This window comes from Medicago sativa, chromosome 5 (genome assembly GCF_051527215.1).
Source record: "Medicago sativa cultivar Bolivia chromosome 5, Bolivia_mono, whole genome shotgun sequence".
In the NCBI taxonomy this organism is placed as follows: domain Eukaryota; kingdom Viridiplantae; phylum Streptophyta; class Magnoliopsida; order Fabales; family Fabaceae; genus Medicago; species Medicago sativa.
The window spans coordinates 50,225,663-50,238,207 of record NC_140753.1 but is presented as its reverse complement, the minus strand read 5'-3'; the positions used below and the strand labels follow the sequence as shown (position 1 = coordinate 50,238,207).

Sequence of the window (12,545 nt, the reverse complement as noted above, 5' to 3'; positions counted from 1 at the left end):
GAGATGGATAGAGTATGCCATGTGCTAAGTCTGTAGATGTGTTGCATGTATGGAGGACATAATAATATTGTTGGAACACTAGTCATTCTAGTGAAGAAAATTGGAAAGAAAAACACTATGAAAGAACTAGTGTGTGGGTGTGACTTAAAAATGTCCCACATTGGAGGGTCACCCCAACTAGTAAGTGTTTATATATGGGCAAAGTGACCTCCAAGGGTGTGCCCTTGGGGTACCCAATTTTGTGAACGGGTGAACGCTTACAAAATATATATATCACACGCGCGACGACGACGCCGCCGTCCGACCGGTCGGGTCGGGCTTGGGTCGCGGGTTAAAAAAATAATATATATTTTTTGTTACTTGAAAATGTTAAATTAATTAATTAATTAATTTAATCATTATCCGTAAGCGCTACGCGTAACAAATAAATTTGTTACGATCCGAACCGATCCAAAACGCGTATCCAGAAACTTCCGGATATATCCAATTAAGGAACAAAACGCGTTTGCTTAAGGATTAAGCAGACTTAATCCCCAAGTCACTCGTTTTTTGTTACAAACTCTCCCTATAAAAGGAGAGCTCGCCCCATTCATTCTGTACACCAAAATCTCACAGTTGATGCTTCCTGTGCGGTTTTCTCTCTTCTCCCTTTCGATTTTAACAAATCGTTCTTCTGCTTCTACTCCTTTCTGTCCCGTCGGTTTTGAATAGAGCGGTTACGTACCGTATCGAGTGGCTTCGATCGAACGATTGAACCATACGGTTTCGAATAGAGCGGTCACGTACCGTATCGAGTGGCTTCGATCAAACGATTGAACCATATTTTGAGGTGTAATTCTCGAGCGACTATATACTGTGCAGTATATACTCGTAACAGTGATCTGGGCTGTTTTATCCTGGAGACGGCGTGGTTGTTAGTCTACCTTGCACAAACTAGGGTAGTGCCGCGAAACGTCTTAAAGAAAGCGACCTGGTCGTGACTCACCCAGTAATTTCGTTCGGTATATTTTAAAACGAAAAACAACAATTTTAAGACGTTTCTAAAACCATGAGTACCAACAACGAAATTACTGTATCCGGAACAGCTGTCGATTTCAACAAACCGTTTAAGTTTCACGGTAGTAACTTCAAGCGTTGGCAAACAAAGATGATGTTTTTTCTAACTACTAAAAAGGTTGCCCACGTCTTGAAGAACAACGTACCTGTGATACCATCGATGTCAGTTCCTATGGAAACGACTAATAACGGTAAGTCAGCAGCGGCTACAGATGCTTCTGTATCTGCTACAAATGCTGAGTTGGAAAGGCTTAATGCCGAACATGCTGAAAAGGTGAAACAGGCCGAAAAGGATATACTCCTCTGGCAAGATGATGATTATCTGTGCAAGAATTACATTTTGAACTGTCTTGCGGATCATCTATATGATCTGCATCTGATTTATAAGACAGCTAAGGAAGTTTGGGATGCTCTTCAGAATAAATATAACACTGAAGAGGCTGGCTCAAAGAAATTTGCTGTGAGCCGGTACCTAAACTATAAGATGAACGACGAGAAATCTGTCGAAATACAATCTCAGGAGCTTCAGAATATAGCTCATGAGATTTTTGTTGAAGGGATTCAATTACCTGAGCAGTTTCAGATTGCTGTGATAATTGATAAACTGCCCCCTGCTTGGAAGGACTTCAAGAATGCCCTTAGGCATAAGACTAAGGAGTTGTCTCTTGAAAGTCTGTTTACTCGACTTCGTATTGAAGAAAAGGCAAGAAAACAAAAACTGAATGAAGAGGTGTTTGCTGTCTCGAACAACAACACTAAAAAGAAATCTGTGGGTGCTGTTCTGAAGCCTACTGGCAAACAATTTAAGAATCAGAACCGCCCTGCAAATAAGAATTCCAATCGGAATAAGAATGGGAACCCACCAAAGGTCCCAAGAGCTCAACCATCAAAGAATGACCCTGCTCAACCGGTTAATTGCTACAATTGCGGACAACCAGGTCATATGGCACGAAAGTGTAGAAACCCATCCACTAGACCGGCTCAAGCTCAGACTCACTTTACAACAAATGAGGAGCAGCCGTATACTGCAATGACAACTGAAGTCAACATGGTGGGTGGATCTGATGATTGGTGGATCAACATGGTGTGTGAATCTGATGGTTGGTTCTTATTTGGCATGCACGACTCTGTCACGTTAATAAACGAATCATTTCTAATATGAGCAATATCGGTTTAATTCCTAAGTTATCTTTGAATGAATGTTAGTTTTTCTTTGAATGAATTTGAAAAATGTCAGTTTTGTAGTCAAGCAAAAATAACAAAAGGATCTCATAAATTTGTAATAAGAGAAACCGAACCATTTGAATTAGTACATTCTAAAATATGTGAACTTGATGGTAATCTGACTAAAAACGGGCAAAGATACTTTATAACTTTTATTTATGATTGCTCTGATTACACTTTTGTGTATTTAATGAAAAACAAAAGTGATGCGCTTGATATGTTTAAATTTTTTGTAAAAGAAATTGAAAATCAATTCAATAATAGAATCAAGCGCTATCGTAGTGACAGAGGCACCAAATATTTATCACACACATCCAATGAGTATTATAAAGAGCACGGAATCATTCATGAAACAACTGCACCTTACTCTCCTGAGATGAACGGTAAAGCGGAAAAAGAAAAAAATAGAACCTTTACCGAATTAGTAGTTGCTATCATGCTTAATTCTGGTGCAGCGCCTCATTGGTGGGAAGAAATTTTACTGACTGTTAGCTGCAACTAAGAACAAAATTTCTCCTTATGAAATTTTGTAGAAAAGACAACCAAATTTGTCTTACATTCGAACATGGGGCTGTCTAGCCTATGTAAGGATTCCTAATCCCAAGAGAGTAAAACTAGCCAGTAGAGCCTATGAATGTGTATTCATTGGGTATGCCTTAAACAGTAAAGCATATAGGTTTTATGACCTAAAGGCTAAAGTGATCATAGAATCAAATGACGCCGATTTCTATGAAACGAAATTTCCCTTTCTATCAAGAGATAGTGGGGGCAATAGTGGGGGCATAAATATGAACTCTACACCTGATCACAATCCAGTGATTAGGGATAGTGATAAGAGCATCATAACTGATGTAACAGAACTTCGAAGAAGTAAGAGAGCAAGAACTGCTAAAGAGTATGGACCCAAATATGTGGTCAATACATTAGAAGAGGATCCATCAAATCTCAAAGAAGCTTTGTCTTCCTTGGATGCAGACTTATGGCAAGAAGCCATAAATGATGAAATGGATTCTCTACTGTCTAATGAAACATGGCACTTGGCTGAACTGCCTCCAGGCTGCAAACCAATAGGTTGTAAATGGATTTTGAAAAAGAAACTGAAACCTGATGGAACTGTTGAAAAATACAAGGCACGCCTTGTAGCCAAAGGTTTCAGACAAAGAGAAAATATAGATTCTTTCGATTCCTACTCACCAGTTACTCGAATCACATCCATAAGGGTACTAATTTCCTTGGCTGTTGTTTATAACTTGATAGTACACCAAATGGATGTGAAAACTGCCTTTTTGAATGGTGAGTTGGAAGAAGAAATCTATATGGAACAACCTGAAGGTTTTGTAGTTCATGAACAGGAAAGCAAAGTCTGTAAGTTAGACAAATCTCTGTATGGTCTAAAACAAGCCCCTAAGCAATGGCATGAAAAGTTTGACGACTTAATGATTACGAATGAGTTCAAAATGAATGAAAGTGACAAATGTATCTACTACAAGTATGATAAAAACATTTGCACCATCATATGTCTATATGTAGACGACATACTCATATTTGGGTCAAACATTCCTGCCATAAATTCTGTGAAATCACTGTTGAGTAACAACTTTGATATGAAGGACCTAGGAGAAGCTGATGTAATTCTTGGCATCAAGATTACTAGATCAGATAAAGGAATTTCCTTGGATCAGTCTCATTATGTTGAGAAGATATTAAGGAAATACAACTACATTGATTGTAAACCTGCAAGCACACCCTATGACCCAAGTGTAAAACTTTTTAAGAACACTGGAGATGGTGTTAGACAAACTGAATATGCGAGCATCATTGGCAGTCTCAGATATGCCACTGATTGTACTAGACCCGACATTGCCTATGTCGTGGGACTCTTATGCAGATTTACAAGTAGGCCAAGCAAGGAGCATTGGCATGCTATTGAGAGAGTCATGAGATACCTGAAAGGGACTATGACATTAGGACTGCATTATCAAAAATATCCTGCTGTACTTGAAGGGTACAGTGATGCAGATTGGAACACCTCGTCGGATGATTCCAAAGCGACCAGCGGCTATATATTTAGCATAGCTGGAGGAGCTGTTTTCTTGGAAGTCTAAGAAAGCAGACCATTCTGGCTCAGTCCACAATGGAATCTGAGATGATAGCACTAGCTACTGCTAGTGAAGAAGCAAGTTGGCTAAGATCCTTGCTAGCTGAAATCCCTTTATGGGATAAACCGTTGCCAGCTGTGTTAGTTCATTGCGATAGTACCGCGGCTATTGCAAAGATTAAGAATCGTTATTACAATGGTAAGAGACGACAGATAAGGCGAAAACACAGCACGATTAGAGAGTGTATCTCTAAATGGAGCGGTTAGAGTTGATTTTGTACGTACGAATGAAAACTTAGCTGATCCTTTGACGAAAGGACTTAATAGAGAGAAAGTCCAAGAAACATCCAGTAGGATGGGACTAATGCCTATAGCCCACGAATGATGGTAACCCGACCTATATGACTGGAGATCCCAAGATTTAGGTTCAATGGGTAAAAACAAGTCATGAAGTGGTAGAACATGCTATGAGAGAAAGAATATAGAAAGCATGATCCTGCAGCGAAAGAAGGATGAGGTAATAGTAACTCTTAATGAGATCTATACTCTATGTTGAGTGGGGTACACAGCTACAGGAGTACCCTTGATAGACTCACCTATACGAATGTGGAACTTAGGCCGGTCCTATGGAATTTTGAGGCAGAATTCCTAGAGCATTCGTTAAAACCGGGATACACGTGCAGGGCCTTAAAACGCACGGGCTTTTAGAATACACCTATGAAAAGGTTTGTGTGTGGATTCTATGTCTGAGATAGAGTTCAATGCTGTAAGCAACTCTTGTTAAATCAGAATACCTTCCACTATGCAAAGGTTCAAGTTGTTGGCGACACCTTTGTATATTAGCAGATCTTATGGAAACGTTTTACGTTATTTCTCGAAACCATTTTGAAGTCAAGTGGGGGATTGTTGGAACACTAGTCATTCTAGTGAAGAAAATTGGAAAGAAAAACACTATGAAAGAACTAGTGTGTGGGTGTGACTTAAAAATGTCCCACATTGGAGGGTCACCCCAACTAGTAAGTGTTTATATATGGGCAAAGTGACCTCCAAGGGTGTGCCCTTGGGGTACCCAATTTTGTGAACGGGTGAACGCTTACAAAATATATATATCACACGCGCGACGACGACGCCGCCGTCCGTCCGACCGACCGGCCGGGTCGGGTCGGGCTTGGGCTTGGGTCGCGGGTTAAAAAAATAATATATATTTTTTGTTACTTGAAAATGTTAAATTAATTAATTAATTAATTTAATCATTATCCGTAAGCGCTACGCGTAACAAATAAATTTGTTACGATCCGAACCGATCCAAAACGCGTATCCAGAAACTTCCGGATATATCCAATTAAGGAACAAAACGCGTTTGCTTAAGGATTAAGCAGACTTAATCCCCAAGTCACTCGTTTTTTGTTACAAACTCTCCTTATAAAAGGAGAGCTCGCCCCATTCATTCTGTACACCAAAATCTCACAGTTGATGCTTCCTGTGCGGTTTTCTCTCTTCTCCCTTTCGATTTTAACAAATCGTTCTTCTGCTTCTACTCCTTTCTGTCCCGTCGGTTTTGAATAGAGCGGTTACGTACCGTATCGAGTGGCTTCGATCGAACGATTGAACCATACGGTTTCGAATAGAGCGGTCACGTACCGTATCGAGTGGCTTCGATCAAACGATTGAACCATATTTTGAGGTGTAATTCTCGAGCGACTATATACTGTGCAGTATATACTCGTAACAGTGATCTGGGCTGTTTTATCCTGGAGACGGCGTGGTTGTTAGTCTACCTTGCACAAACTAGGGTAGTGCCGCGAAACGTCTTAAAGAAAGCGACCTGGTCGTGACTCACCCAGTAATTTCGTTCGGTATATTTTAAAACGAAAAACAACAAATATTGATATTATTTATTTATTAAGATTAAAAAGAATCAAAGAATTATCGAGGTTATAACAACTAATTGAATGAACAAATCAAAGAATCTCTCATTGCCTAACAAAAAAAACACTATTTCTTTATACCAATGTAGAACAAGCTGAAGTTTTAGGATCAACAATCGCAGGCAGCAAATACTTCCTTCCATTATCACCATTAGCGTTGTAGCTAGCACCACTTGTTTTGTCCACCAAAAGGGCCCCGGCATAACCAGGATAAGCTCCTTTAGCATAAACACCGGTACAAGCCGAAGCAGCTTCCAAAGGAGCTTCTTTTGGTCCTTGAAAATACCCATTACCAAAGGGATTGGTTACGGTTCCAGCTAAAAGACTAGCAACATTTATAACCATTCCATCAAGACCCACATCGTTATTTGGTGCAACCAATGGTGCACTTTGTGGACCATAAACTGGTTGGTGAAATGGCCACGCGCATTGACCAGCACATTGAGTTTCAGAATTTCCAACCCAAATGTATGCGAACTTGTTTCTCTTTCCATTTACACGTGCACCATAAGAAGAACCATGGGTTCCACACCTACTTGAACAAAAACCATCAACTAACACATCAGCAGCTGTTAGGACAACGTTGATGGCGTTTTGTTGTTGTCCTTTTGATGCGAGTTTAAGAATTTGGTTAGTTGTGAGAGATTTTCCTAAAGAGTAATTCTCATCAAGAATTTGAGTACCTAGTGAGAGAGCTAGGTTAACTGATTTCTTGTTGCTGGTGAGTTGGTAATATTTTTCAGTTGATTTCCACCACATGGCAACTGATGGTTGTGTTGTGGCTGTTGGTTTTTTGGAAGAAGAAAGGGAGGTTATGAAATCAGTTATGATGGCTCTTTGGGATGCTTTGAATTTTCCATACCAAATGAGGTTGATTGAGATTTTACCAGTGAGAAGAGGGCCTTTGTGGTATTGAAATTTAAGTTGTTGGTCCGATTCAGTGAGTTTTCTAGCTGCTGAGATTAAATGAAGTAGTGAAATTGTGAGAAAAAGGGTGAAGATTACACTTAACTTAAAAGATGCCATTTGGGGTATGTATTGAGATAGAACAAAGTATGAAGTAAAAGGAATGTGGAAATGTTGTGAGGTGATGGAAATGTAAGATGGGGCTGTAGGTATATATAGGTGGAAGTGTATTGAAAAGGAATTAACGTGTAAAACAGAAAGGTATATTATATAGTTGAAGTCAAATTATGTAGGAGGGTGTGCGGAGTGAGTGGTGGATGTGCCAACTAGATTACACGTTGTTATTTTATTATTCCAGTTTGCATGAATTCATAGATTTGAGACAATAACAGCACATTTGTCAACAAAAAAAAAAAAAACAGCACATGTATGAAACAAAACGACAAAACTGTGTATCCTTTGTACAAGGCATGCATGCCCCTAGCTTTTGTGTCCATTCTCCATTATTGAAGAGCGTAACAATTTTTCTTTTGCGTGATTGATGATCAATCATCACTTTTATTCTCTATCTCTTATAAAAATCGTTCGAAGAAAAATTGTTAGAAATAATAAATTTGTTCAAAATGTCTCTAACTGTTATTAAATATATATCTTGTTGTATAAATACTTTCAATGTTACTATGTTTTTTATATTCTAAGATAGATTGTTTGTATTAATAATAGATATTTAGAAAAAAAAATAATCAATGTATTTAAATTTTATACATACACACAATTTTTTTTTAACAGATTTTTATAATTTTAGGGATATTTGAAGTATAATTGAAGAAAGTTGCACTTAATATTATCTTATTGAGAATGTGCAATTTTTATCTTCACTAGTTTTGGTTGATGTCTTTATATACTCTCTATTTGTGTCTTTTTTTTTTTGTACATGTTTACGTGTGTTGAGTTTGGGAGCTCATCAATGTTAAGATAGGTTTCAAGGTTCAAATAACATTTCAAAAGAACTTGCCTTCAGATAATTATGTATAATTATCCTTTTGTCCTTTTGTCTATATGGAACACAAGGCATATCATGTCGCTTTTGTTCAATTTAATATTGAGTCTTTGGACATTTCTCCTGTTATGTATGTAGGAGGGACAAACTTCATTTAGGCCACTCATGTCCCTTAGCATGATTTGTGGAGTACCATCAACCGACTTTATAATCATTCTGTTACGGACAACGATTGTACGACAACAAAGTACTTGACTCCTACATCTAGGCTACAAAGTGGTTTCAGGTCAAAGGGTGAAATACACCACTTATCACTATGAGAATAATTTATGACATTTACATAACTTTTTATATAGTATTCTGATGGCGGGTCAATCCAATATAGATATTACTGATAATATTTATATCTATGTGAAGACTTGATTACCATCGATGATACGTGAGATGTGATCATCAGTCTACCCACATAATAGTCTATAATCTTTAATGCTATCCCACTTATATTGAAGCTGGACTACAAACATTTTAATAATAATGTACTTATGTTTAACGAGGTCTCATGATTAACTAATATTTAATGTTTCATTAAACAGACTAACTATTCTAATTATTATTTTGAAACAAAACAAAATCAATAAAAAAAATGACTTATTCTATATTCATAAATAAATATTAAAGTTATAATACAAAGTCAATTCCAATCAATAAAGATTTGTCATTAGGGCTTACTCCAACAATCTCCCACTAGCATTAAAAGCCAATTTAATATTAGCTCAATATGTATTGGTCAAGTGTTAGCATCAAGCACACTATGAGCAATATACTCTACTGGTAGATAAGGAACTTTTTCCTATGTTGGTAAATTATTCTTCTTTCAATTTCCACTTTCAATCTTCTATCAAAAAGAAATTGAAGTGTCAAATTATACATTTGAATTGTTGGGAAAATCTAGTTTTCATTGGTCGCAAGATTAAACCATTTTCACCTCAGACGGGATCAATGGAATCCACAATGCAAGGAACAAATTTTTTTGCTCATTTATGAGCCAATCGATACAAATCAAATATTTAACCTTTGTAATAGAAACAATAACTATTTGAAACTTACATCTTACATAGTTGTTATTTAAGCATATCATTTTATTCTAGATTACGATCTAGACATACTGTTCACCATTATGAAACTCCTCATCCTTGTAACTACCCTCTTTCATACGGCCCCCCTTTACACCATACCTTGCCGACAACACTCTAAACCATAGTCCTCCTTGATCCACCACTACCCTCCAACACCAATTACCTAATATAGTAATGTTAAACTCACTCATCCACAAACCGCCATACTCATTTCACAAAGAAATAGATTTCGAATGAACCCAAGAAACTTTCTTATGATCCTCATTCCACACACACAAAAAAAAATTAAAAGAGATTCAATAGAGGAGATGATACCTGAGGGAGCATTAAAGAAGGAAATGGGATACACGGGCAAATGACATAACCGACGTAAGGAGAACAAGATGACCACCCAATTATTGATTCCTACTTTTCCAATCTGACAGTCTATACTTAATTCAGAAAAGCAACATATCCCAAAATTTTAAACGCCGCGCGTCACCACCTATTGGGAGACCCAAATACATAAAGGGCTACCACCCAACTCTACAGTTCATAACTAAGGTAGCTTCATTCAACCAAGAATCATTGACATTCACACCAACCGGTAGACTTTTATTTATGTCTAGGAGCGCTTATTATTCATTTTTTTTTACATAAATATTTAGTATAGTCTCATAAACGTTGTCACGTCATAAATGAATAGATAACATAATAAAAAAATTATTCAAGAATGAGACAAGAGACCGAAATTCCAAAATACATTAGAGAAACAAAAAGCCAAGTTTTAAAATTAAGAAACCAAAACATCATTATTTTAAAAATTATAATAATGAAAACTGCTTTATGACAAAAATATAAGTAAGTTTCATGAAGTTTCGCTTTAGAGAAGTCAAATTTGATTTGGCTGACAAAATTAATACCAACATATTTGGTTGCTTTTAACAGGAATTCATTTTGTTTTTAAAATTGATTCTACTTGAGACTATGATTTGTAACTTTTGATTCTATAATTAATATATGCGGGGTTGGGATTTGAACCTCCGACATTCCACTTCTATCCATTTTAAAATGTCTGAGCTCTAACCACCAAACTACTTGACAAAAAAAATATTTACACACAAATTTATAGTTCAACTTATTTTTAAGTAAATGTATATTAATACAAAGAATGATATGAAGGGAACAAGATCGAAGACATAATGATATTATTTATTAAGATTAAAAAGAATCAAAGAATAAAAAATTAATTATCGACGTGATAACAACTAATTGAATGAACAAATCAAAGAATCTCTCATTGCCTAACAACTAAACACTCTTTCTTTATACCAATGTAGAACAAGCTGAGGTTTTAGGATCAGCAATCGCAGGCAACAAATACTTCCTTCCATTATCACCATTTGCGTTATAGCTAGCACCACTTGTTTTGTCCACTAGAAGGTCCCCAGCATAACCAGGATAAGCTCCTTTAGCATAAACACCGGTACAAGCCGAAGCAGCTTCCAAAGGAGCTTCTTTTGGTCCTTGAAAATATCCATTACCAAAAGGATTGGTTACGGTTCCAGCTAAAAGACTAGCGACATTTATAACCATTCCATCAAGACCCACATCGTTATTTGGTGCAACCAATGGTGCACTTTGTGGACCATAAATTGGTTGGTGAAAAGGCCACGCGCATTGACCAGCACATTGTGTCTCTGAATTTCCAACCCAAATGTACGCAAACTTGTTTCTCTTTCCATTTACGCGTGCACCATAAGAAGAACCATGGGTTCCACACCTACTTGAACAAAATCCATCAACTAACACATCAGCTGCTGTTAGGACAACGTTGATGGCGTTTTGTAGTTGTCCTTTTGACGCGAGTTTAACGATTTGGTTCGTTGTGAGAGATTTTCCTAAAGAGTAATTCTCGTCAAGAATTTGAGTACCTAGCGAGAGAGCTAGGTTAACTGATTTCTTGTTGCTAGTGAGTTGATAGTATTTTTCGGTTGATTTCCACCACGTGGCAACTGATGGTTGTGATGTGGTTGTTGGTTTTTTGGGAGAAGAAAGTGAGGTAATGAAATCAGTTATGATTGCTCTTTGAGATGGTTTGAATTTTCCATACCAAATGATGTTTACGGAAATTTTACCGGTTAAAAGAGGGCCTTTGTGGTATTGAAATTTAAGTTGTTGATCTGATTCAGTGAGTTTTCTAGCTGAACTCAATTGAACTATTGCAATTGTGAGAAAAAGAATGAAGATTGCACTATTGTTAAAAGATGCCATTTGAGTTTTGTTTTGAGATAGAACAAAGAACTAGAAATAAGATGTTGTGGGAAATGTTTGATGCAAATGTAAGAGAGGTTTTTGGTTTAAATAGTAGGAATGTAGTGGAAAGGAAGGTGGATAGAAAGAGAGGTCACAAGAGGTGGAGTGAGTACTGGTGAAGTCAAATTATGGGAGAGGTGCCAGCTAGATTACGCGTTTGTATTGTGTTATTTCAAATCATGATTTTTGGCTCCCTACAATAACTAAATTCATGGGTTTGTTGTGTGGTGCTAGGTGCCAAATTTTGACCAAATTCATTAGTTTTTTTGTGTGGTGTGGTCATTATTATAGGGCATGACTTGTTAATAAGATACGCGGGGACAGGGTATGGCCAGCTAAGGAAAGGGACAATAACAGCAAAGGTATGGGACAAAAGGACAAAGTTGAGTTCCGTTTGTAGAAGGTTTGCCACTTACTTTTATTCCTTAAGTAATATTTGCTGGATACTGCTTTCAATTTTGGTAGCTGTTTTGTTTCTAATTAAACTTCAAGAGTGGTTCCACTAATTATATCTCAATATTAATTGATTGATTGAGTTCATCTAACAACGGTTCTATTGATTAAAATATGAAATTCAAACCAATTTAGGAATGATTTTAAATTATATAATATGAACCAATCCAAAATGTGGATGGTGGTGTTACAAGCAATGTGTGTTTAATGCATTTTTAGTCATTTAAAATGTTTTCTTTGATCGTAGTTATAATCTATGATGTTTTTGTAGCTATAAATAGCATTGAATTCTTCTTCATTTTTATTTCTTCTTTTTTCTATCTTACTTATCTTTTGAGAGTGAGTTATGATAGTAAGGTCTCTACCGGCCATTTATACAATCCCAAAATTGTTGTACCAACATCTTTTGGGAGTTAGTTAATTTCATGTGCAATATCATATGCATATTT

General features: G+C 36.8%; 2 protein-coding genes across 2 annotated transcripts; both read right to left on the bottom strand.

Moving 5' to 3' along the window:
* Positions 1 to 6,259: 6,259 nt before the first annotated feature.
* Positions 6,260 to 7,415, bottom strand: LOC146922730 (protein PHOSPHATE-INDUCED 1-like). Its single transcript, XM_085715522.1, has one exon. It carries the CDS (start codon positions 7,330 to 7,332, stop codon positions 6,382 to 6,384), a length of 951 nt encoding a protein of 316 aa, XP_085571648.1. The 5' UTR covers positions 7,333 to 7,415; the 3' UTR covers positions 6,260 to 6,381.
* A 3,105-nt stretch (positions 7,416 to 10,520) lies between these two features.
* LOC146922729 (protein PHOSPHATE-INDUCED 1-like) lies at positions 10,521 to 11,663 on the bottom strand. Its single transcript, XM_085715521.1, has one exon. The coding sequence runs from the start codon at positions 11,599 to 11,601 to the stop codon at positions 10,654 to 10,656; it is 948 nt and encodes a 315-aa protein (XP_085571647.1). The 5' UTR covers positions 11,602 to 11,663; the 3' UTR covers positions 10,521 to 10,653.
* Positions 11,664 to 12,545: the final 882 nt, after the last annotated feature.